The sequence below is a fragment of the Etheostoma spectabile genome, chromosome 21 (assembly GCF_008692095.1).
Source record: "Etheostoma spectabile isolate EspeVRDwgs_2016 chromosome 21, UIUC_Espe_1.0, whole genome shotgun sequence".
Taxonomy (NCBI): domain Eukaryota; kingdom Metazoa; phylum Chordata; class Actinopteri; order Perciformes; family Percidae; genus Etheostoma; species Etheostoma spectabile.
The window spans coordinates 6,409,639-6,433,564 of NC_045753.1; the positions used below are offsets into that span (position 1 = coordinate 6,409,639).

General features: G+C 39.7%; 1 protein-coding gene across 6 annotated transcripts in view; it reads left to right on the forward strand.

The window, feature by feature from the left end:
- LOC116671533 (RNA binding protein fox-1 homolog 3-like) overlaps window positions 1-23,926 on the forward strand; it is a 751,379-nt gene that overhangs the window by 349,183 nt on the left and 378,270 nt on the right. For all 6 annotated transcript variants that reach the window (XM_032502899.1, XM_032502901.1, XM_032502896.1 and 3 more), the window contains exon 4: window positions 3,956-4,018. In XM_032502899.1, the coding sequence (XP_032358790.1) occupies window positions 3,997-4,018 (22 nt within the window). In that variant the 5' untranslated portion in view covers window positions 3,956-3,996. The remainder of the gene's footprint in view (window positions 1-3,955; window positions 4,019-23,926) is intronic.

Here is a 23,926-nt window from a genome sequence, read left to right on the forward strand (position 1 = left end):
CACTTTGGATATTGATTATCAATAATGACCAGTCCTCTCGTTCACCCAGGTCTGGACTAACGAGAAGTTAGGACAGACTGAGATGTTGTCTGAACCAGGGGACGTTCATTTGTACAAGCTAAACAGCTGATCCTTTGTGGAGATAAACACAGCTCCGTTGGGTTACACAGGACGGCGTTCTGGTCACGGAGTGGCAGTCCTCAGACTTACCAACGGAGCGTCCTCCATAGTTAGAAAAGTATTTGGAAAATGATTACATTTTTAACCAACCTATAGTTTCAAACCCAACATTTCAGCAGTGTCGTGATCAAATGGTCTATTTACAGCGAAACAGATTGGACTCTGCGGCCCAATCAGATTAATAACTCACACATGCAGCAATAGCACAAATATTAATCAAGATCTCATTAGTGTCATAACACAATTTGCAGTATTAAAAGTTATCACATTAATAAAACACACCTATTTCTCTGCCCAGAAAGACACTATGAAGGCTTCTTACTTTCATGTGTTCAGTCCGTTTATGTCTGTCTATAGATCGTCCACAGTAACAAAGCGGTCCGGGTCTGCTCGTCAGCAGAACACGAGAAAATTGTCTTCCCCAGAAGCACAGCAGGGAGCAATTTCAGTCGACTTTTGAGAAGAAAAGCATTCACTGCAAAATATTTGGTTCCTACCGAGGAAAAACAACAACATAAATTTAGAAGTGTTATATAATATATCTTGTTTTAAGAGTGAATTTCTTATATTAAGTGTTTAACTTTACACTATAATCTTAATTTAAGCAAGCTTGTCAAGAGAAATTATCTTTCTGCATGAACAGATAATTTCACTAGTTTTGAGTACCTTTTCCTTCAATTCTTTTTATCTTCTTTTTAGACATCCCCTTTTTGCAGTGTTGTTTCCTTCTCCTGCAGATATCCTATTATATGAAAACACCAGTGCTTAGAAGCACTGGTGTTTTCATATCATAAGACCAAAATTAAATCCACTTCGTTCCAAAAAAGGAACAAGCTTGAGCGCTGACCTGTTTCAACCGAAGTCGAAGGGGAGAGCAGAGGTTTCTGTGTGTCAGCATGTTTTTTGGGCCCCGGCCCCATGCTGTTTTTGGGGTCCCCCGGTCCAATGGGAATCCAGGACCCCATGGCGTTACGGTCATTTGTGCAGTATCACCTTCATGTGACTTGCTGGGTGCTGCTGCAAAATTGTCTTTTTCTCCTCTTGTCTGAGGAGACATGTGCTTCACCTTTGAGCGCTGACCTGTTTCAACCGAAGTCGAAGGGGAGAGCAGAGGTTTCTGTGTGTCAGCATGTTTTTTGGGCCCCGGCCCCATGCTGTTTTTGGGGTCCCCCGGTCCAATGGGAATCCAGGACCCCATGGCGTTACGGTCATTTGTGCAGTATCACCTTCATGTGACTTGCTGGGTGCTGCTGCAAAATTGTCTTTTTCTCCTCTTGTCTGAGGAGACATGTGCTTCACCTTTGTTTCAGAGGTGGATCAGGCTTGGAATTTAAAGTGTAGGCCGAAATCTCTTTGTCTGTGGCTCCATGAGTTCCTTTGTCCCTCCTTTGATCCGTATAAACCTATATAAACTTACTGCTGTGGTCTTTTTTGTTAAAAATCAGGTTTACCTGCGCTGGTGGGCCCAACACAGGTCAGCTACCCAGGCACCTGTAAGCGATTATTTTAAACTAAAATAAGTCAGTGATTTATTAGCACAGTCAATTAATAGGCTTAATTCAACTTAAAATTATGTTACTCCTCTGGTAGACAGTGTCCTGTAGTCTATGTCCATGCTTTCTTTTTTCCCCCAGCCTAAATAACAATCAAATCCAAAGAGAAAAAATATTTAGGTCATCTCAAATGGAACAAATAAGCAACACACTTGATTAGATTTAAAAAGAGTGTTGCTTGGCACCTTAAATCCACTTTTACTGGTATATACTAAACGAGTATTAGTTGAGATGAGTGTTCAGAAAATTGAGTATGTTTGCATGTTTTGCTGGAAAATTATATAAATGTTAAAGTTAAAAAAAGCTTTTAATATTGTATTACAAGTATTATAATACTTGTATTTGTTGTAGAATAAATGTAGTCCAGTTTAAATGTCTTTACTCCAGAACAGCAGTGTTATGTCTGTATTTGTGTATTCTCACATGTGTGTTTGCGGGTGTGAGAGAGTAAATGCATCTGCTGTAGACATTGTTGTTTGTCTATTTGTTAAATATGATATATGTCTGCTATTGCTTTGACTCGGGGGAAGATGAAACATATATTAAACATTCTGCTAATTATCTGTTTGCTTTTTGTTTGCTGAATGAACTCATTATTATTGTGAATAGATTCATTGCTTGTCTCTCTTGTGTGTTCCCCATCTTATTTTTCTACTCTATTCTCAACTACTCAACTGTTTTATCTTGCTTTAGTTTCCTGTCTTCTTTTTTCTCTGTTTCTCTGTTTTCTCTTCTCTCGATTTGGTTTCAGCCGCCGCAGCCAAGTCTGGAACATGGCCAGACACACACACACACACACACACACACACACACACACACACACACAGTACTATACATGCATACGCATCAACTCTTTTAGAGATGCTCACATACACACAGTATGTGAGCATCCTGTGCATGCACATGTATTTAAAAAAAAAAAAAAAGGCCTCACTCCACCCTTACCCACCACCCCTAGTACGTTGTTCAACTAACACCAGCAGGCCCTGCTGTCACAGCTGCTGTTTGGCCACATGAGCCTTTCCATTTTTCATTTTCCATCTTTCTTTTTCTTCAGCTGTGTATTGGGAATACAACTCTATTTGTGTGTGTGTGTGCATGCGTGCGTGCGTGCGTGCATGTGGATATATCTGATGACAGTGCAGCAGCACCACCAGATGTTATATTGTATCACACGAGTGTCAATCTCTGTCAGCGGACTGGGTCGCTGTGGTCACTGATGGGCTGGATGAAATATTATTTCCCTTTAATAACACTGTTTTATCTTTGAATTATTAACTCATGCCATTGTCGATGTAGATGCATGATCAAAAGTAATCAGAGGCTCTCTCTACGCAAAGCAAGGTTCAATTTATCTGGATATCTTTCCACATGTTTTGAATATACTTTGAAATGCTGTAATGTTCCAAACTCTAAGCTTCTTCTCTGACAGAGGCCTGTTAGCCACAATCGATTGCTCTTTTACGAGTCTCTTCTTGTGGTGAAAATCAATTGGATTTATAAATCTCCTATGATATAAGGTGATGAATGTGCAATACATCTGGTCATACAGTGTAAACCATCTATTGCCGTCAAATGCAATTTAAAAAAAAAAACACACTTTACGGAGAAAAACTCAAATGCTAAATTAAAAAATTAGTAGCATAAGGAGTCTTTCTCAGTGAATATAGCTTTCTCAGGTGTTGTCATGTGATATACGTGACAACACAAACAATTATAATCTACTTAATTCCCTATCAGTTGTTTTTATACAGGTACACTATTTAATTTGTATGTGCTGACATTGAAAACTACAGCATAAAGTCCTGATGCAAGGCGCCTCAGGACAGCTCAGTTGGTAGAGCAGGCTGTCATATGTTGAAGTTTACTCCTCGATGCAGTGGGCCCGGGTTTGACTCTGACCTGTGGCCCTTTGCTGCATGTCATTACCACTCACTCTCCCCTTTAATTTATTCAGCTGTCCTGTCAAATAAAGGCCTAAAATGCAGCTACACTCACTCACACATTAAACTGTGTTCTCTATGTGATGGCAATCACATCAGTAATGGGTTAAAATTCCAGACTTTCTTTTTTACATCAATCACATCTCATACTTGTCTCTCTCTCTCTCTCTCTCCTCTCTCTCTCTCTCTCTCTCTCTCTGTTTTAACAACCTGTGTTAGATGTTAAAGTGTGTCTTTGATTGCTAACCTTTTTGTCTTTGTTCTCTGCTCATCTAACAGGGCAGCACAAAAGTCCCTTATCTCCGACCAGTCGGCTGTTCATGGAGACCCCAAGCTGGGCAGGTAAGTGTGTCTGTGTGTGTGTGTGCGTTCATGTTTTTTCGCCTCTCTCTTTGCTGCATACAGTCACACAACAGGACCACATCTGTACATTCCCACATCAAGTAGGTTCACTGGTACATGTGCTCAAACATCTACAACACAGTTCCCCAAGAATGAAGCAGGTTAAAGTGGCTGTTGGTAGACCGCTGTCTGATGAAACAGTGTGTGTGTGTGTGTGTGTGTGTGTGTGTGTGTGTGTGTGTGTGTGTGCGCGTGCGTGCGTGCGTGCGTGCGCGTCTGTATGCCCTCCTCCCTAACTCGGCCGTACTGTGCAATAAAACAGTCACACAATTACACTTAACATACAAACAAAGAAAAAAGAGCAAATGTTACATGTTATGGTGTGTTTTAACAGTTGTGTGTGTGTGTGTGCGTGTGTGTGTGCGTGCGTTGGGTGAGTGCGTGTGTTCAGTGGGCTGTATTCGTGACTGTGTGCGCACAGAGGGAGAATGTGCTGACTGCAGTGCTTTGGTTCTGGGCATGCCCATTAGAAGTGGCTATAAATCCTGAGCGCAGTGCTCTCACTGTGTCAGCAGTCCAGCCAATGAATGGATATTAAACGCCACAAAAAAGCCTCTTTAATTCTGCCTGCCTCTGCCACGCTGCTGTAGTCTATCTGTCTGTCTATCTATCTCTATCTATCTATCTATCTATCTATCTATCTATCTATCTATCTATCTATCTATCTATCTATGTATCTATCTGTCTATCTATCTATCTATCTATCAATCTATCTGTCTATCTTCTTCCTCTTGTTTCCTCTTCTCTTCCTCTCTCTCCCTTCCTCTATTATGATAAAATAAAAAGAAGAAAAGTCCCTGCCAGACCTGCCATGTCTGTTGTGGTGAAAACATCCACAGTTCAGACCCTCGGGTCTATTTTTCAGCACTAGCATTTATGAAATATTATTTACAGCTAGGCCTTTTTTCCCATAACGCAGGCTTGTACATGTTCCTTATCACTGTTTATATTACAGATTAGAGGAAAGATGGATTAAGAAAGGCTATTTTATTGAAGGGGAGGAAGGATGAGAAAATGATTTTGTAAATGGATATGCAGTTTATACAAAGACAGAGATAACCAAATACTCAAGTGTCTACCGTTAAAATCTTAATTGTTTGGCTGAGGCAAAGCCTTGTGTTGGATGAACTTTTGCAGTAGCTTTTGGATCTTAAACGCAAAGTGTTTTTGCCGTTATGTTTCCCAGTTTCCACTGCGTGCATGGTGTGCTTTAGTGTGGACTCGTAAATGCTGGCAGTAAACGCTCAGTCCTAATGTTACCCTGCACACTCCCTGCAACTCAGCGCTCACTTCGAAACCTCCATGCAGCTTGATCATAAAAAATGTATTATTATTTCGATTAAATTTGAGGTTCTGAAGCGTGACCCTGGCTGTAGGTGTGACCATCTGTCCTACTGGCACATCAATACCAATCTAATAGCAGGAGGAAAGATCAATCACAACCTGCTTAGATATGTGGAAACATACACAGTCCATGTAGTTCCTGTGCAGCCTCTGCAGCACTCCATTGTATGAAATCAACGACTCCATCGTATGTACTGTATGCTGAGTGCTTAAGCTTGGGTTCAGTTAGTTTTGTAGTACACAGTTTTTGCCTACCAGAACATTTTGCTCAGACAAAATAGATGAGGTTAAGGAAGTTGTATTGTGGATTCATTTTATTAATTAATTCATTACATGTTTATTAGAACAAAGTATGATTGGAACATCTTAGAGCAAATACCGCACAGCACACTTGTGTAATATTGTATAGTAGAAATCAGTTTAATCAACGTATGCGACAGGAAGTGAGTGACAGGGGTGACAGGAATTTATAATTCATATTAAAAGATGGAGTGCACACGCTCAGTTCCTCCACCCTCTTCAAAATATCAATTAAAGCTTGGCCTGGTTTAGCCTCTATCAGTGTTCGTCAACAGTCCTCCAGGCCCAATCAAGGCTCTGCAGCCCAATCACACTGACATGGCAGCTAATTGGAAAGTTGTGCAAGGATCATTTGTTGAAGAGAGTTGAGGCTCCTTTGAAGCCCCATGATGAGATGTGTGCTGGTGATATGGTACAAGAGCTGGCAAAGATTGTGTTTGATGTATACTGATATATACTGTATATGGGGTCGATATTCGCCGTTTCCCCATTAGTGAGCAGCTTTACCCAACAACCAGATGCAGGGGATGTAATGAGGCAGGTGTGTTAACCACAAATTCATAATTTTTCTGCCACATGGCATAATTTTGTCATTGATTACATCCCACTTTGCAACACAGTAATACAAAAGATACCTTATTTAGTGATATTGATTGATTTCAATGTTGATTGATCCAACACAAAAAATCTATTGCACCTTAAAATAATGTTTCCAAAATTGTTTTAGTGGTTCATTAACTCGTTGGAATGAGACATAAAAATATTGCTAACAATTCCCCTTCCAAGCTGTAGGGGGAACAAAGAGGAAAAGTGCTTTGGTGCCTACAGTGTAGAGGCTGGTTGACAAGTAGCTAATGCTAATGTAATTCTTGATGGGTAAAAGAAGATTACGTCACCGTCCAACACGCTCATTTATTTATACTATGATTGTTTTGACCACAGTTAACAACTCTGGGCTAGCTAACCCACAAATTCATCAGTAACGTTAACTGTATAGATAGACGACTAATCTAATGGTAATTTAGCTAGATAGCAAAACCCTGTCTGTCTGCCTCAGTCTCCCGGCGCTGCGAGGTTTCAGTCGGGATGAGAGCTGACAACAGACCGGTCCGCAGACACATGCATTCCACAATCAGTCCCCTGCCAGCCATCTATCTATCATTACAGCCCGGCCCAGGGACACATCCACAGTCAGCCCCCAGCCTGCTAGCAACCAAATTCTGTGACGGGCCTACGGAAGACTTCCGTGAAATGAACACGGATCGCCAAAAACTCTGTGACGGGCCCAGGGAAGAATTCCGTGAAATAAACAAGGCCCCTTAAATTAGGGAAAGGTCGTGGATGGGCTTACGGTTCCTTACGCAGATTTTTGAGCTATCATACTACTCGCTATCATAGTCGCTCCTAATGCTACGTCATCTCCTCACTGAGTTTACTTTGGCATTTTTTTCCGTGGTGGCCACACAGACTTTTCAAACATTCTGTGTCACCACCACAAAATTTGCTGTTAACAGTTTGTGATCATTTCACGGATTTTTGTGAGACCAGGCTGGCATGAATGTTCTGGGACCAAAGGTTAATTAAGGTAATTAAGGTCACTGACTAATAGGGTAATTGTTTCCTTATCCTACTCAAATGATTACTATCTAAAACCTTCTGCTCTGTGGTAAGTTTCCTAAATATGTGTATTTCTCTATCACCCTATAAAGCTTCATGAAGTTTGTCCTCTCAAAATTATACAAATAGGTTGAGGATCTTCTTCTACACAGTGGTTAATGGAAGCTCTCAATGTTCCTCTACTGCAATTTAATCTCACTTCTACGCCATAGAGACATTCAGCACCATGAGCATTGGCTGATCTCTAGACACAGAAGCTTATCCAAACTGCACTGTACCTGTGACACTGATTGCTCTGGGCTGATTGATCCGTGTTGATTAGTGGAATTCAACCCTGTAGTCATTTGTTAATGTTAGTAAAGCTGTAAGAGTTTGTTTCCTCCTCATTAAAAATTAAAGCTTGGCCTTAATGGTGCTAGCACAAAGCAACAAGCAAGCTGTTAAAGCCACCCTTACATTATTAACATAGATAAACACTGGCATTTGGGGATAAAGAGGAAATATCTCTATGATGATGATTTAACCGTCTCTCACACACACACACGCACATGCACACAGAGTCCCAGATGTGATGTATGTGCATATTCTCACTGGCACAAAAGTGTGTAAAGGCACACAAACTGTGATCAGTGTGGATTAATAGGGCTTTTTTGCAAAGACACAAACACACAGAGAGGCACAGAGAGCTCAGGAGTGTAAATGACAAGGTTCTCTTTGTATTTGTTAAAGTGATGTCCAGTGTCTCTGAGCTCCTTTTAACACTCCCAATAAGGCCATTACAATTAAAGGAGCGCTGGCCAGAGTGAAGGGAAATGGAGAAGAGTGTGATGAGAGTAAAAGAGGGATGTCAGCACAAAGAGTGGCAGAGATGCTTTTAGCCTCTCTCTGCAGGAGTAATGTCCAATTACTGCTCCGTTTGAGGCTGCTGCCTCACACTGTCATCAGCACACAAGCACCAGGTTATGGCCCTCTGCAATGGGCCGATTGTCAGCTACCATGGATCACAATCAACCAGCGAGTCCTCTGTGCCATCCAGAGAAGATGGGCATATCACATTCAATATTCATGTTGTTTCGCTGGCTATAATAGGCTGGAGAACCCTCTATACCTTCAACAGCACAGTCAGAAAAGCTCAGTGCTGATTTTCAACAATCCATATCATATCTTTGTGACTGGTTTGCTTCTGTTCAGTTCTAAATCGTCTCCCTTGACTTTACAGGCGTTAAAGGAAAAAGAATAGATGGCAGTGTGTAGATGTGTTGGTGCTTCATCTCCTCTGACTCTGACCAGCAGGTGGTACCAGATATTTAACTTTCTTGACTTTGTCTTTTTCGCTCTTTCATTGCACTGCTTTCTTACATGTTGAAGGGTATCAAAGTTGCTAAATTGTTAAAAAACAATGAAGCATGTCACGGCAGTTTATCCGTTTTTGTTTCTGGTATTGGTGAGTGAAATGACTGCAGACTGCCTTGCGGTCCGGATATTTGCAGCTTGATGTTTTGGCTGTGAGTGATTTTTGCATCCAGCCATTCTTCGTTGATCGGTGATCTGAAAGAAAGCCATGTCTTTTCACACATTAAATTCTCAGAGTTGCATAATTTTCCTTTTTTTCCCCCTACTTCTCACAGCTTGAATTCATCAGTAGATGTGTGTGTTTGTGTTTGTGTGATTTGATATTTTAATACACAATTAAGCTGTTTTCCCCCCAAATATGAGACTTCAATAAATAAACACCTCAATACATAAAATCAAGTCATCAGTAATTTGGTAGCATGTGGTTTTTAGTTCATTATGCACTGACACGCACTCAAACTCACTCTAACCTGTATGCTGAACATGCAGCTTTTCAGTCCAGTAACATGCTGAGGCTGCTTGTAAGAGTCAGTTTACACCTGTTTAATGACCAGCAGCAGGATGGGGTCATAAATATATATATATATATATAAATATATATATATATATATGTGTGTGCGTGTCTGTGTGTGTCTGCGTGTGTGTGTGCCTTTTATGCATACAATATGCACACACCTACAAATGTGCTGACCATCTAATCATTAAATGAGTGAAAGGGCATGTTTTTTTTTTTTGTCATTATATGACACACACATACACACACAGTGCATTATAATTTAGATGCCATCAAAGTAGTAAAAATATTAACATTTGCAATTACTTAAAAGACTATTATAATGAAAATGTTCAACAGCTGCTGTCACATCTTCAGGTCGGACACTTCCACTTTCCCCCCTTCTACTAAAACTTGTTCCTCCCCAACCTCCCTCTCTCTCCTTCTTTTATGTCTCTCTCTCTTTTTATTCTCTCATTCATCATGTTGACAACAGTACGGCTACTTTTGTGAAATGGAGAAAAATGTTTAAGTCAGCTTTTCCCTGTGTCTCTCTCACACTCCCTCATCCCTCTTGGCCATCTAGATATGTGTATGTGGCTGTGCGCATATTATGTGCGTGTGTGTGCTGATGTGTGTGGGTGTGTATGTGTGAGGAGGGCAGACGGGAATAATTTCTGCTCAGTGGAAAGCACTTTACATATGAAGACCTGTATGGGATTTGGCTGCAGATGCAGAGTTGCCAGTTATTAGTGAATTGACTCAGATTTGTTGAATTTCATCTATAGAAGCAATTTTGCCTATGGTATTATTCCACAACTGATATCACAGAAAAAGAGAAGAAGGTATAAACCCTTTGTCTCACACACACACACACACACACACACACACACACACACACACACACACACACACACACACACACACACACACACACACCGAATTTGCCCTGCATGTCATTTAAGTGCCAATATTGCTTTTTGCTACATCTCTCATACCAATAAGCTACATGCAACCTTCGCTTCCACTTTAATATGGAAACCATTGCTCTCTATTGAGTGTGTGTGTGTGTGTGTGTGTGTGTGTGTGAGGGAGAGTGAATGTATGCAATAATATGACTTTAATGAAAATAACATCTTCTATCTGATAAATGGAGTGTTCCTTGGAGATTTATTGGAGGCTTGGTTGTGTCATGGCATTAAGATTGAATCCAGGATATCATTCGGGTCTTCTCTGATTGGCTGAGATCTAACAGGGGCTGTATTAACAGGACATCCTCTATTAGCTCTTGATTTGGGATGAGCTGCTTCACTCAGTGTTTGTTTGGTTCTGTACTTTTTTTCTGGTTCTTTTCAAATTATGGCAGCATGTCAACCTGCATTTGTGTCTTTTGTGTGCGGGTCAGTTTTATACAGTAACATAGGTAGGTTAAATGGTCTTAACATGTCATTTCATCTGCTGCATCTCCCTGTAGCAATCAGAAAGTGCTTTCAGATTGCATTGCTGCCTTCTTTGTTTTTAATGTAAACATAACAGCAGGGCTATAATCAGTGGCAGCAGAATGAAGGAGAGGGCAGCTGCCGCTTTAACTGTTTACTATTTGCCGCTGCCATCTGAGTGGATTATTGGTGAACTTCTTTCTACTTGCAGCAACACGCCAACAATGCAGTTTCCCTGAGTTGTTCCCCTCTTTTCCAGCAGTGAACAAGTGTATAAGCTTTAGTGTTTTGTTTTTTGTGCTTTTCACATTTTTTATTGTTATTTATTGTTAATGTTTTTGTCACATTTTCCAATATTTTTAATCACTTTCTTCAATGTTGTTTTATCACTGTGTTTTGAAATACTATAAAATTCAATGAAACACAATAATAATTTATTTTACTTGTGAGCTCTTCACAAGTAAAATAAATAATCAGTGTGACAGAAAACCAAACTTCTGAATTGGAAAAGGTTTAAGCTGCGAACTGTTCTGTTTAGCTGCATAATGATATTGCAGTTAGGTGGATTGTAGCAGGCAGTAAACGAATGTAGCTTGTAGGTGCTGCAGCATAGTTGTGCCTCGCTGCCACCCCTGCATGTGTGTATGAGTGTGTGTGCTTTCATTTCTTGTTGCAAGTTGTCTTGTGTATTAGCATCCTCACCTGCAGGCCCGTGCTCTGTGTGTGTGTGTGTGTGTGTGTGTGTGTGTGTGTGTGTGTGTGTGTGTGTGTGTGTGTGTGTGAGAGAGAGAGAAGGCCACCATGATTAGGCCTTTCCGCGCCTCCCCAGACGTGGGGATAAGCCTTTGTTGGGATTCACTTAATCTTCATTAAAGATTGAAGTGAAGGTAGAGGAAAAACTTACTGGAAGGAAGACAACAATTAAATTTTAAACTGTGAGATAAGACCCTATCTCTGACTTCCACCTTTTCTGCTTAGCTCTGGTCCACTCGGACGGTGTGAGTGGTTGTAGGCATCGTATGCTTTTAGCCCGTAGCGAGCGACTGTGAGAGGATGGGCTGAAATGGATCTCCTCTTATTTCTGGCTGCCGTGATAGCGGTGGGCAGCCCTCAAGCCATGCCAGCCAGCCCACTGCCAGCACCATTACCTTTTTAATTATACCTCGTCCACTGGGTCCATGAGGAAGTCCCAATGTTGCAGCATGAGAGGAAGAGTGCTTTAATAAATGTCAGGACGGATCCTTATCGACGCCGACGTAGTTCAGCTGCTTCATCACTTAAACTGTTGCCTCAACTACCCTGCTGCAGTATGTGTGTGTGTGTGCACAAAGCAAGTGTGTATGCATGTGCTTGTGTGTAGAGGTGCTCTGTACCAGCGTGATCGGCTCTCTTACCACTGTAAATACAAATTTCCACTGGCAGTTATTTAGTTTAATTATGATGTCAAACCGTTATGCACAGAAACTTGCAAGCATTCAACAGATAACGTGCATGTGCATTTTAATGTTTTGGATGAAAAACTAACAGATGTTCTGTTTTTAAATCTGTAACATAAGGATAGATATGATGTGTTTAGAAACCTGCAAACATTCAGCTGATTCACTCAAAAACAGCAACACAGAAACGAAAATTGTGTAAAGCTTAATGCGTACAGTATATATATATATATATAGCTACCAACTTTGTGGTGTTCAACATAAGTAATGTGTCATGTCAGTTTTTTTTTTTTATATCTCTGTGTATCTAAATGTAAATGTGCTGTATTTATATAGCGCTTTTCTAGTCTTAAAGACTACTCAAAGCGCTTTTTACATCATACGTTCACCATTCATACACCATGTCTGAGGCTGCCGTACAAGGTGCCACCTGCTCATCAGATAAACACTCACACACATTCACACTCCGATGCACCGGGGGTAGCTCAGGGTTCAGTGTCTTGCCTAAGGACACTTCGACGTGTGACTGCAGGGCCAGGGATTGAACCACCAACCTTCCGATTGGCAGGCAACCGCTCTACCACTGAGCCACAGCCGCCCCTAGCTAAAGTACAAGTACAAGTGCAAGTACGCAAAGATAATGTTTCAACAAAATTAGAAATCCCTGGATTTAAAGGAGAATATCCATCATACATATAGGCATACAACCCAATATAAATTCTGTTTACTTTTTTAAATTCAGAAATACTTATGACAATAACAACAATATGGTATCAAATGTTTTATCAATTGTCTTTATCAGTGCCTTTAGACCAGCAACATAACCGCAGAGCTGGTGACTGAATTGGGAGGGTCGGGCTTGTGGAAAGGTCATCATTTGATTCCCCCAACAAAGCAAATGTTTGTATTAGTCTTTCCCTGAAGGGAGCTACAGGTCAGTTGGCTTGTTTTAACATTAAATTGCAAGCAATGCAACACAGGGACCCCTCCTTATAGGGCCCCAGTCATTTACACTCCTAATGAGTAATGGGGCAGCCAAAGCAGCAAATTGCTTTGGCTTCCATACAAGGGTCAAATTAACAAACAGGGAGGACTGTTTTAAAAGCAAATGCAACATGAAACATGGAAGCCAAGTTGGTTTGGAGAGCCATGGTTTAACTTAAGAATCAGCAGTTACTCTGTAGTGGAAAGCGGTCAGATGATTTGATGATTGGTGAAGTTCAGTGTAATCCAGGAGTCAATTCGATAACTCGCCTTATTACGCCTTGTCTAGTTTTGCTATAGGGTTGCTATTTTCTCTGCTACAATGGATTTTTAGTGAGAGGTTAAAAATCATTGTGAATCATACAACATTTACACTGAATTATATAACATTTAAAATAATTATATTTTAGTTGAATACTAATATTTTAAATTGCTGGGTATGTAGTAAACAATACGACAGGCAACCATCCTTTTTATTCACTTAAACAGGTTTGTATTCTCTAAAAGCCTTTTACTGGCTTCAACTACATTTCTCTTTACACAGAGGTTTGTCATAGCATCCTTTATATGCTCTCCACTGAGCTAGTCTGTCTCTATCTGTGTAAGTCTATAGGTAGAATCTGCCACTATACCCCTCTCCTTTACTGTTGCACACGTCAGCGGGTGGTTTCAGCACAATTAAACGACTGCTTAATAAATAATAGCCAGCCCACCTTCCACCCAACCCCTCCCCCACCCTTAATAAATCCATTATAATGGCAGACCATAGAGTTTCTCCTGTTTTTACTCAATAATAAATGAAGACAAAGTCCTCCAGGCGTAAATTAAATCAACAGGAAATTAGTATTTATTGGAATACTGGCCTTCGGAAAAGGTCATATTGAAAATTTGTTCATCCGTCTAGTCTTCCATGCAACACCTTCTTGGTTATGCAAAAGGATTTAATGGAAAGTCTATTGCCCAATACAGTCAACAGTGTTTGAACAACTCAGACTAGAGTGCAGGGAACACTAAGCTCTGCTTTATGTGTGTTTTTACAGTTGTGAACATATCAAAAAAGGGCTACAAAATCACAATACCATCATTCCAGCTTGGAGTCTCTTGTTTGTGATCATCACAAGAGGCATAAACTGCTCAGGCATAGATCCACAATATGTGCGTGTCAACACAAACCAAGTCAACAAACCATTGGGGCCTGGGTAGCTCACCTGGTAGGGCATGCACCCATATGTAGTGGTCTACTCCTTGGAGCAGCGGCCGCAGGTTTGACTCCGTCCTGTGGCACTTTCCTGCATGTCATGCCTCTTTCTCCTTTCATTTCTTCATCTCTCCTATGAAAATAAAGGCCTAAACTGCCCAACAAATTAATCTTTAAAAAAAAAGACGCCTGCGTGTGCATGTTAGTGCATATGAGGGCCGTGACGAAAGCGCCGGTATTTCACAAGTTGGAGAGCGGTCAGTGAGAGACGTGAAAGCAATCCCAGGCCACTTTTTTCTCTATATTTTGAGCACAGCACCTTTCAAAGCAATAACACAAGACAAGAAAGCAAGATTGCAACTTAGACAATTTGACAAGGAAAGATCAGTACAGATCCTGTCTGTGGTAACTTCTCCAGTCCTTGTTTCATTTAAATGCAGTAAAACATACAGGCAAGTTATTTTTAAGTACAGGCTGGTTCGCAAGGAATCACACTGTTTTAAATGAAAAGGACATAAAAAGCTAGTATACCTAAGAAATTATCAGATTTATACAGTACTTGAATACTGTAGTCAAAAGTATTACACAATTATCAAAACCTTACACTTAAGAAGCAAAACCTTGGCCCAGTGCACCATTGTTAAGCACAATGTCGGCCTCTAAACACGTGTAGACACAGAAGTATACCATGGTGTCACTGCCTTGTAATTCCAAAGCACTGACTGTCAAATTACCACACCTTTAGCCAATCTGTGAAACACAGCCATCAGGTGCACAAACACATGATTGCTTAATTGTAGACACTCCATTCAGGTTTAAGTACTATGAAAATGCAGCAGGTAAGTCTAGTATTTTCTGTACTGTTTTCTGATCTTTCTATTTGTTTGTTGTTGTATTTATTTGTTTTACTGTAATTGTAACCTGTACTGTACTGGTGACAGTATTTAATGTTTGTCTGTTGTTTGCTGGGCTTACGCTGTTATGCACACTACTGTAGTAGCATGAAAACTGGGCCATGTATTGTTGGGATTCCCCATGTTGACATCTTGACTGATTTGGCTATATGAAAGGAAATACATTATATTTTCCTCAGTCTGCAGCATTGGTCTTGTGTAGTGTTTGGTGAACTTACATTATTGTATATTTACTCTTTCTCCGTGTACTACATTTACAGTACTCTAATCACTTAGAAGTAGAATTGCTTAGTGTTTTAGGTTAGCAACAGCAGCATGCAATTGGTTCAAACAGTTCATTAAAAACTGTTCATATAAAAAATAAATGAAACACACACATTTCTTATGGTAACAAAATGTTGTTTTTTTAATTAGTGTATAGTTTTTGCAAGAGTGTTTAATTTTGCAAAGGGTCTGAGGAGTTCTGATAATTGTGTGTAGTGTTTTTTCAAAATAGTACTTAAGCAATCAAAACAACTATAAACGGTCATGGGTGAAAATATAGGAAATGCATAAATAAACACTCAAATAAGATATTAATATATGACATATGAAAACAAGAGGCTTTTAAGTCAAAAAACTTGAAGTCCAAGGTCGAACCTCAGACTTCACTTAGTAAATCATTTGAAGCTGTTGACATAAAAGGATCTCTGGTCATATTGTTAGTCTAGATGCACCTTGTAGAGGACGTCTTGTGCCGTGTGTCCTTCAAGACTCATTGATTCATAAGTACACAGTCCCTTTAAATGCAATTTTCATTAAAAAGTCTCATCTTGGCCTGAACGTGCTATATGTTCTGAAAAATATATGATCTTCATTCTGTGTGTGTGTGTGTGTGTGTGTGTGTGTGTGTGTGTTTGCTTGCTTCCCTGCTCATATGCTGCTGTATGCGGGTGCTTTGTATGCACTGCTAAAAATGAAACACGCTTGGAGGTAGATTACATTTGAAAATCTTTCTTGTTCCACCATGTCAGTGATGTTGATAAATGGGTACTGAGAGTAAAAGGGCATCTCAGATAGTAGTGTTTCCCTCCTTGACAGCTACAGATTTACCTCATGTTTTTCACAGACATACTTTTGTTTGAAGTTATATCAGTCTCATTGCATTCTATAACAGCTTACTTTTGGATATAAAAGCATAATCTCATTCAGTGTGTGTGTGTGTGTGTGTGTGTGTGTGTCACTGTCACACAGTGCTCAGGTTGTGGCATGTTCATACACATTGGGCCACAAGCTATGCCCTGTCTACTTCACTAGTAGAGTAGTTTTAAGTTAGAGATGTCATTTAGCTATTTCCAATCATATACAGTATGTGGTTGCAAAAATCTACTAATCAACGTAATGAAATGCAGGCTGCATAAGTAATAGTTTGAGTTAGGGCTGCACAATTAATCAAAATTTTATCACGGTCACGATTTTGACTTCTCACGATCAAATTTATGTGATCGAGCAATTTTTCTTTTTCTTTTTCTTTTTTATATATGCGTCATTGTATAGAACGCTCTGTTTTTTTTTGCAAAGGCAATCTACCGCTCCGTAAACCAGTGTCTGATCATGTGCCAGTCAGAGTTGTTTCCTGCACCGCGTAGCTTAGTTTCTAGATGTAGACAGTCAAAGAGGACAGGGTAACGGGAGGAAAATTCAACAAGTGCAGTCGGTTATACGTTGGTCTCATGGTTTACAATTTGACCAGTAAACGCAACATTTTGTCCCGCCTGTGTTGTTTGTCAGACAACAGCAGTGACCAGTGCTAGTCTGTGCTATTTAGTGTCTGTTAGCTCACGCGGCGCGAGTAATATTTTTCCTCTATGTCGCATCGGTGCACCTAATGTCCTTGCATCCGCTGCAATGTTGTTTATATGGATATGGTTTAATTTTGCGTTACATGTCCCATTTCTTCTGTAAAGCTGTGCCTGTGTTCGGATCTCTCCTCTACTCTCTCTCGGCGTAGCCCCGCCACACAGCAGTGCCGGTCCACACTTGTGACATTTGTCCACAGTTTAATTGATATTAACACAGCTGTATATTGTTAAGCATGAGAGGCAAACCTGTATTTGTACCAGTATTTCCGCGGGTAACTCTGCTATTGCGGCCGCCACGGCGAAAAACCCAGAAGAAGTTATTGAATGCAACTAACTACAGTTTGTAGAGTAACAGCGTGTGAGACGGAGCCTGCTGGACCTGGGCCAGAGATGTGACCCATGGCCAGAATATCATAGTTCATAAAAATGCAGTGCAGTGACAATACAGACATTTCATACACAGTGCGTGTGTAACTCTGCTGACCCGCCGTTCAACCCGTGCTGGATAATGGATGAAATGTGTATCATGAAAAGTTCACTTGCAGTGATAAATCGACAGAGAACTATACCAAGTATCTAGTTCATATCTATTCTAGAGCTTTTTAGCCTCTATCCGCTTAATGATTCTGATTTCCAGCCAACAACGTACCCGTTTTGGTTCACTCTCACCATTCTCACAGCAATGCTTTCAGCAGCAGGCAGCTGTTTTTAATGAAAAACCTCTATAAATCCACTGTACATTACCTGCTCAGCACCAATCAGCTAACTGAACATAGTGGAGCATTTAGCAGCTAAAGAGCCAGATATTTTTCTCAGTTGAAGAAGACAAAAACAAAAAAGTAAAAGGAGAGGGAATGTTGTACTTATATGAATCCGGTGGACATAAACTCCACTCCAAACTAATAGTAATGTTGCTCTGTGTCTGCTCAATGTGTATACACCAAATTGTTTGCTACAAGGTTCACCTTATATTTAGGTAGTATCTCTCAGTATCATTTTGACATGGTATTTTTTTCAGTGTCATGTGCACAACTCTTTTCTGCTGCAAAAATGTAGTTATTGTAGCTTTTATTTTATTTTTGCTAAAGTGGTCCAGTTAGCAGTGTTGCCTCATAGCAAACACTTCAGAATCCTGAAACAGTAAGACAAGTAAGACATGCATTTATGTGCCAGTATTTTCTGCAGTCCAAAGACATGCAGGTAAGGTTAAATGATAGGTTCTAACATACTAAGGGTTTTTGATATCTGTAATCATTCCTTCGTTCACAAAAGCTGTTGAGATCCCTTCCTAATCCATTGTAAATCATAGGGGAAACAAGCCACAATTATTGTTTTGAATAGCTAGTAAATATGGGGCTTAGCAGGGCTGCCAACTCTCACCATGGCCGTGAGACACACGCATTTGACCGGTTCACACGCGCACACGCCACACTCCCGATTTCTCACGCTGAAGTGTCAACCGGCGGTCAATTTCTGAAAGATGAGTTTATCTATAGATCTACCGTTGTGCCACGGCCACTCGTGATTGACTAGTTGTTGTTTTCAGAGACTGTGAGGGTTCAAGAGCGCTCCCTGTCTGTGGAAGTTTCGAATGGTCGCAAACTGAGAACATTTTTTTTACGATCCATCCCAGGTGCATTTCCCCGGCTCCAGGTATGAGCTCAGTATCACAGACCCGACCGTCGCTTCGTGACCACTCTCTCTGTAAAATAGAGGTGAGCAGCGCGGCGGTGGACTCGCTCTGCTGGGGGCAGTGAGGCGTGCATCCGTGCAGACCTCCGATGAAGAGAGCGTACAGCCTCCTCTAACTTTGTCAGAGACCAGAGACCCAAATGGGCCTCTGGTCTGTGCGACGGTCTGAATGAGATCTACCATATCAGCGGAGCAATAACATGCACAGCAGACTAGATTACAACTCTCCAAATGTCGGACAACAGAGATGGAGGAGTTATATTTGAATGTGCACAAAGTTGTAATATGAGCAAAAATCTGATGTAAACACATCTGAGCTATACTATACTATACAGTATATACTATACTATATATACTATATATACTGCAACGTTGGGCAACTATGTGCTCTCTAACCTCGTGCATCTCTAAATGTAACTGTAAATAATTAATTTTATGTTTTATAAAATGAACAAATAGTCTTATTTCCCAAAAAGTAAAAAAGTAAGTGGGGCACAGAGCATAAGGGCCAAACATAATGAGCTTGGCACAAAGGTTAAAGGATAAGAATCTATGTAACTCAATGGTTCTTATTCTTTAGAATTTCAGTGGTCTTAGTTGATCCCTCAACATTAATTTAACTTTGGGTCCCGTTCCCTACACCAGAAACCCTGGACCTGTTCCCACAGACCCAAATCTTCTCAGCTGTTCTGACATATGCTACTGTCCTCTCATGTGGTTCATATGTTTTGGCACATGTCTGGGTCAGGTCTTATATCATAAGAAGTTAATATTGTAATAATGTAAATGCTAAATGCCGTCTGTTGATACTACAACAACACAAAGGTTCTTAACCTACAGTTTTGCACATCTCATGTAAGACTTGATTTCTGCATTTTCTTGCAAAAAACTCTCCAGAAAGTGCCATTTAATGGTTTATTTTTAAAAAAAATTCTGGGGGGGCATACCCCCATCCCCCCCACATATAACAAATCCCAATTTAAACCTGAAGGATAAAGACCCAAAGAAATTGCTTTGTACGCGGCAAAATATGGGTTGGCCCCCCCAAATCTCACTCCAAGGTTTTGGGAAAAGTTGGCAGCCCTGCTTTAGCAAAACTCATCTGGAATGGACAGAATGCATATTGCGGCTATATTTATCTTTTGTGGTGAGTATACATACAGTACACATTTATGCATTCTTTTTTTATCCCACAACACACACACACACACTTTGTGGAGTTATTCTGTGTGTAACATCAGAAGTGGTGAACTAACTTGACAGATGTCTGATGTATGTCCTAGCATTGTCCCAGTGTTGATCTAGTCTGCTAAACAAGAATTCCTCATATAGCTGTCAGTCCTGCTTTAGTCTCTCCTTTAATCAGCAGCTTGCTAATTAGCTCTCCGTATGCTAATTCAGTCTGTGCTATTCTTTTTCCCGCTTGTTATGCTAACTTATTAGCCCGCATTAGCATCAGGGCTGATTAGCTGCAGTCCCCACGGAGTGGCCAAGTCAGCTTCTCTTGCTGTTTTATAAAATTGTAATACACACCGCAAAATAATTCACCTAAATAAGCTGCTCGGTTTAGTACTGAGCAGTGCAGTCCTGTTTAACTTAGTGAAGATACTAAAAGTATAAAACGGAAAGAACAGAAAGGAAAGAAAATAAGAAAAAAGCAAAATAAGTTGTCCTGCCTCTGACTTTTCCTTACATATTTTAAACTTGTTCCATTAAATTCTCCTTTACTGTAAAGCTTAGAAACATCAAGAGCACTGAAAGCGTCTTTCATTTCTATTCAGAAGCCATTAAATTGGCAATGTTGCTCTCATTATTAGAAAAAATTATAACAAACAATTGCAATGAGATAGGTTTGAGTTCATCAATGTATAACATCTTGCATTGCTCTAAAGAAATACATTGACAGAGACATGGAGGGTGGATTTACAAGAGGACATTTCAGAAAAAAAATGGAAGAAAACTTGTGACACAGCTCAGAAAAAAACAGCCAGCTTAAGCTTTTCAAATATAATTGGTTGTTGCAGAAATATACAACACCTGTTAAATTGAAAAAATACAACAGTAATATACCTGACCTTTGTTTTAAATGCAGTTAGGCTAAAAGAACATTTATGCACTATGCACTATGCATTATGTGTCTGGGAGTGTGACAAAATTAAAACATTCTGGAGGGATGTGATAAATAAAACTATATTCATCTTTTCTGTGAACATTCCACTTGATCCTAAGATGATTTAACTTCACCTGTATCTAGCAAATTGGAATCTAAAACCCCAAGAATATAAATGATTTTAAATATCATTTTGCTATACTACACCCAAAAGGACTATAGCTCTCATTTGGAAGAACATGGAGGCACAAGAATATGGCGCAATGTATGTCCATAGAGAGACTGACATATAAAAACTGTATATTGAGAGGCAAATTGGGAGTGTATTAGAAAATCTGGAGGCCAGTTGATCAATTTGTAAAAGAAGAAGACATAGGGGAGCTGCTATTGTGATAATCATATAATTAGTGTTGTTTTTTTATTGTTTTAGTACAGTAGAGGCTGTTTAATGTTGTAATACCGTGTCCGTTTGAGTATGCCTAATATATACAGTGGAGCTATCCATGGTGCTGAAACAGTGATAATTGCAATAATTGCATGAAGGGCAATAATTTTGTATTTTTAGCTATTTTTTTCTATAGATACAGTACATAATTGCAATTATCCATGTCATAAAGCATAAATGTTCCTTTTGCCCTAAGAACACAGTTGGTAGAACAATGGTAGAGGGGAAAAGAAATGAAAGGTCCCGTGGCATTTCTCCAAACTTTAGGAAGGCATTTAAACGTGACATATATTTTCTTGTATCCCAGTGTGTCAGTGCTGTTGCAGCTTTTAAACACAGACCTTAATGCGTAAGTGTGCATAGCGTGTCTCCTAATAGAGACACAGCAGCAGTGGACAGCTCCTCGACTCTCTGCTATGTCGAGATTATTTCACCCACTGATTTTATTCAGATCATGTTCATTTTTACCTGACCCATCCGATGATGGTGTGTGTGTGTGTGTGTGTGTGTCTTGCTTCTGGCTGGCTGTGAGCGGTAGACCTTGTGTGCACTATGAAATAAAATCCTGCCACTGCTGTGTACAGTTAAGTTTTAACAGTGGAGATTTCTAGTTAGTTAATTGAGAAGGTAACACTTTAGTTCATGCTGCATTTGACTGTGCTTTCAATGCCCGTTGTATCTGCACAGCACTCTCTCTGGTCCTCTTCTTCATCTGTAGAACTCTCTGGATCAGTGTCTGGATCAATGATTGGATTGAAGTCTTCTTCTCTTGAGAAATCCTCCTCTTGCTCTTGCTCTGTTTCTAAATTACTACATATCTTTTATTCAAACCGCATAAGCAAACTTATTCTTACTTGTACTACTGTAGTTTTTATATTTATATAAACATATATATACAAATTTTAATATTTCTCCCATTTTCTCTTTCCCGTCTCTGTCTTTCTTTATCTTGTAAGCCTTTCCCCCATATGGCACGCGCGCACACACACACACACACACACACACACACACACACACACACACACACATCCTACACAACATACTGTTAATACACACCATAATGTGTAACATCTGCTCTTTTTTCTTTATATGTTATGTGTCATTATGTGACTGTTTTATTAAACATATTTAGCATTATGGCCACAATTGTAATCATGTAGCTAATGTAAAACGGAACTAATTAAAGTGACTATGAGGAACCTTTTAATGTTTCTCAAACTGTTTAATTTTGCATCTAATGATTGTAATAATAATACTTAATAATAATATAATAATAATAATACATTTTATTTGTTGGCGCCTTTCAGAACTCCAGGACACCGTACACACATTAATCAAAACAATAATAGAAGCACAACAAAATAATCCATAATAAAATCTAGTTGTATAAAGCTCCTCATCACTTGGTGCTAAATAAGTAAGTAATGTGATGGCACATTTGTATTGATTGTATTGTTTTTAATTTTTATCTTTTCTTACTTTTCTCATTCATTATTGTAATTTTTGTTAGTGATGTATTGTTGTTTTAAATCTGTGGTTTTATATGTTGTGAAGCACTTTGATTCACTTATCGGTTGTTGTATAGTGCTATATAAATAAAATACATTTACATTTACATTTACATAAGACTGTGACATCATAATACTGCACTAAGTGTAACTTGCACAATAGGTGTATCTACATATTTATCATTACTAGTAGCAGTATTAGAAGTAGTAGATTTATTTAGTTGATTAGGACAATGCACATTAATCAACATTTTTGTAAATGTGCCAGTGTTAGCCAGCTAATTTTCAACTGTAGTCCTAGTTACCTAGTGTGCAGTTAAGCAGTTGCACATTTGTATTCCCAACTTGTATATATTTTAAATATTTGTTCTCATTTTTTATCCTATTATTATTTCAGGTATATTGTATCCTATTATTTCATTTATATTTATATTCTATACTGTGTGACTGAATTTTTCGCTATAACACTATAATTTCCCATTTTTTGGGGATCAATCAATATCTCTCTATCTATCTAGTAAGTAAAATAAAGATATTCAACTGGTTAAAACAACTAAGTCAGAAAATCAATGGGGATTTAACCATGTAAAGCTATGTTGGGTATGCCAATCTAAACAGATATGTTTTAAGTTGTGATTTGAATTGATGAAGAGAGTCCAGTTGACGGGTGTATGGTGGGAGAGCGTTCCAAAGACGTGGGGCAGAGCAGCTGAAGGCTCTGGCACCAAATATGCTGAGTTTGATTGATGGGACTGTTAAAAATGCAACTGTGGAGGAACAAAGTGTTGGGGGAGGAGTGTACGGAAAAGCAGGTCTGAGAGTTATGGGCGGGCAAAGGTTTTGGAGGGCTTTGAAGGTTAGCAGACGGTATCTGTAAAGTGGAGCTAAGTGAGGGGGGTTGTGATGTGGCCTGTTGATCTTGTGCGTGTGATGACCCGGGCTGCAGAGTTCTGGATGGATTGGAGGTGATGGAGATGTTTTCTTTGTAGTGCCAGTGAGGAGGGTGTTGCAGTAGTCAATGCGGAAGTGACCTGGGCGTGAAAAAGTCTGTGTTAGTGAGTATCCAGCCAGGTAAAAGGTATCAGGTAAAAGGTTTCTTTATAAAGGCCTAATTTTAGTTTATTTTAGAAGTTATATGTTGTAGTTATGGCTGATCCTGGGGCAGGACCGTCAC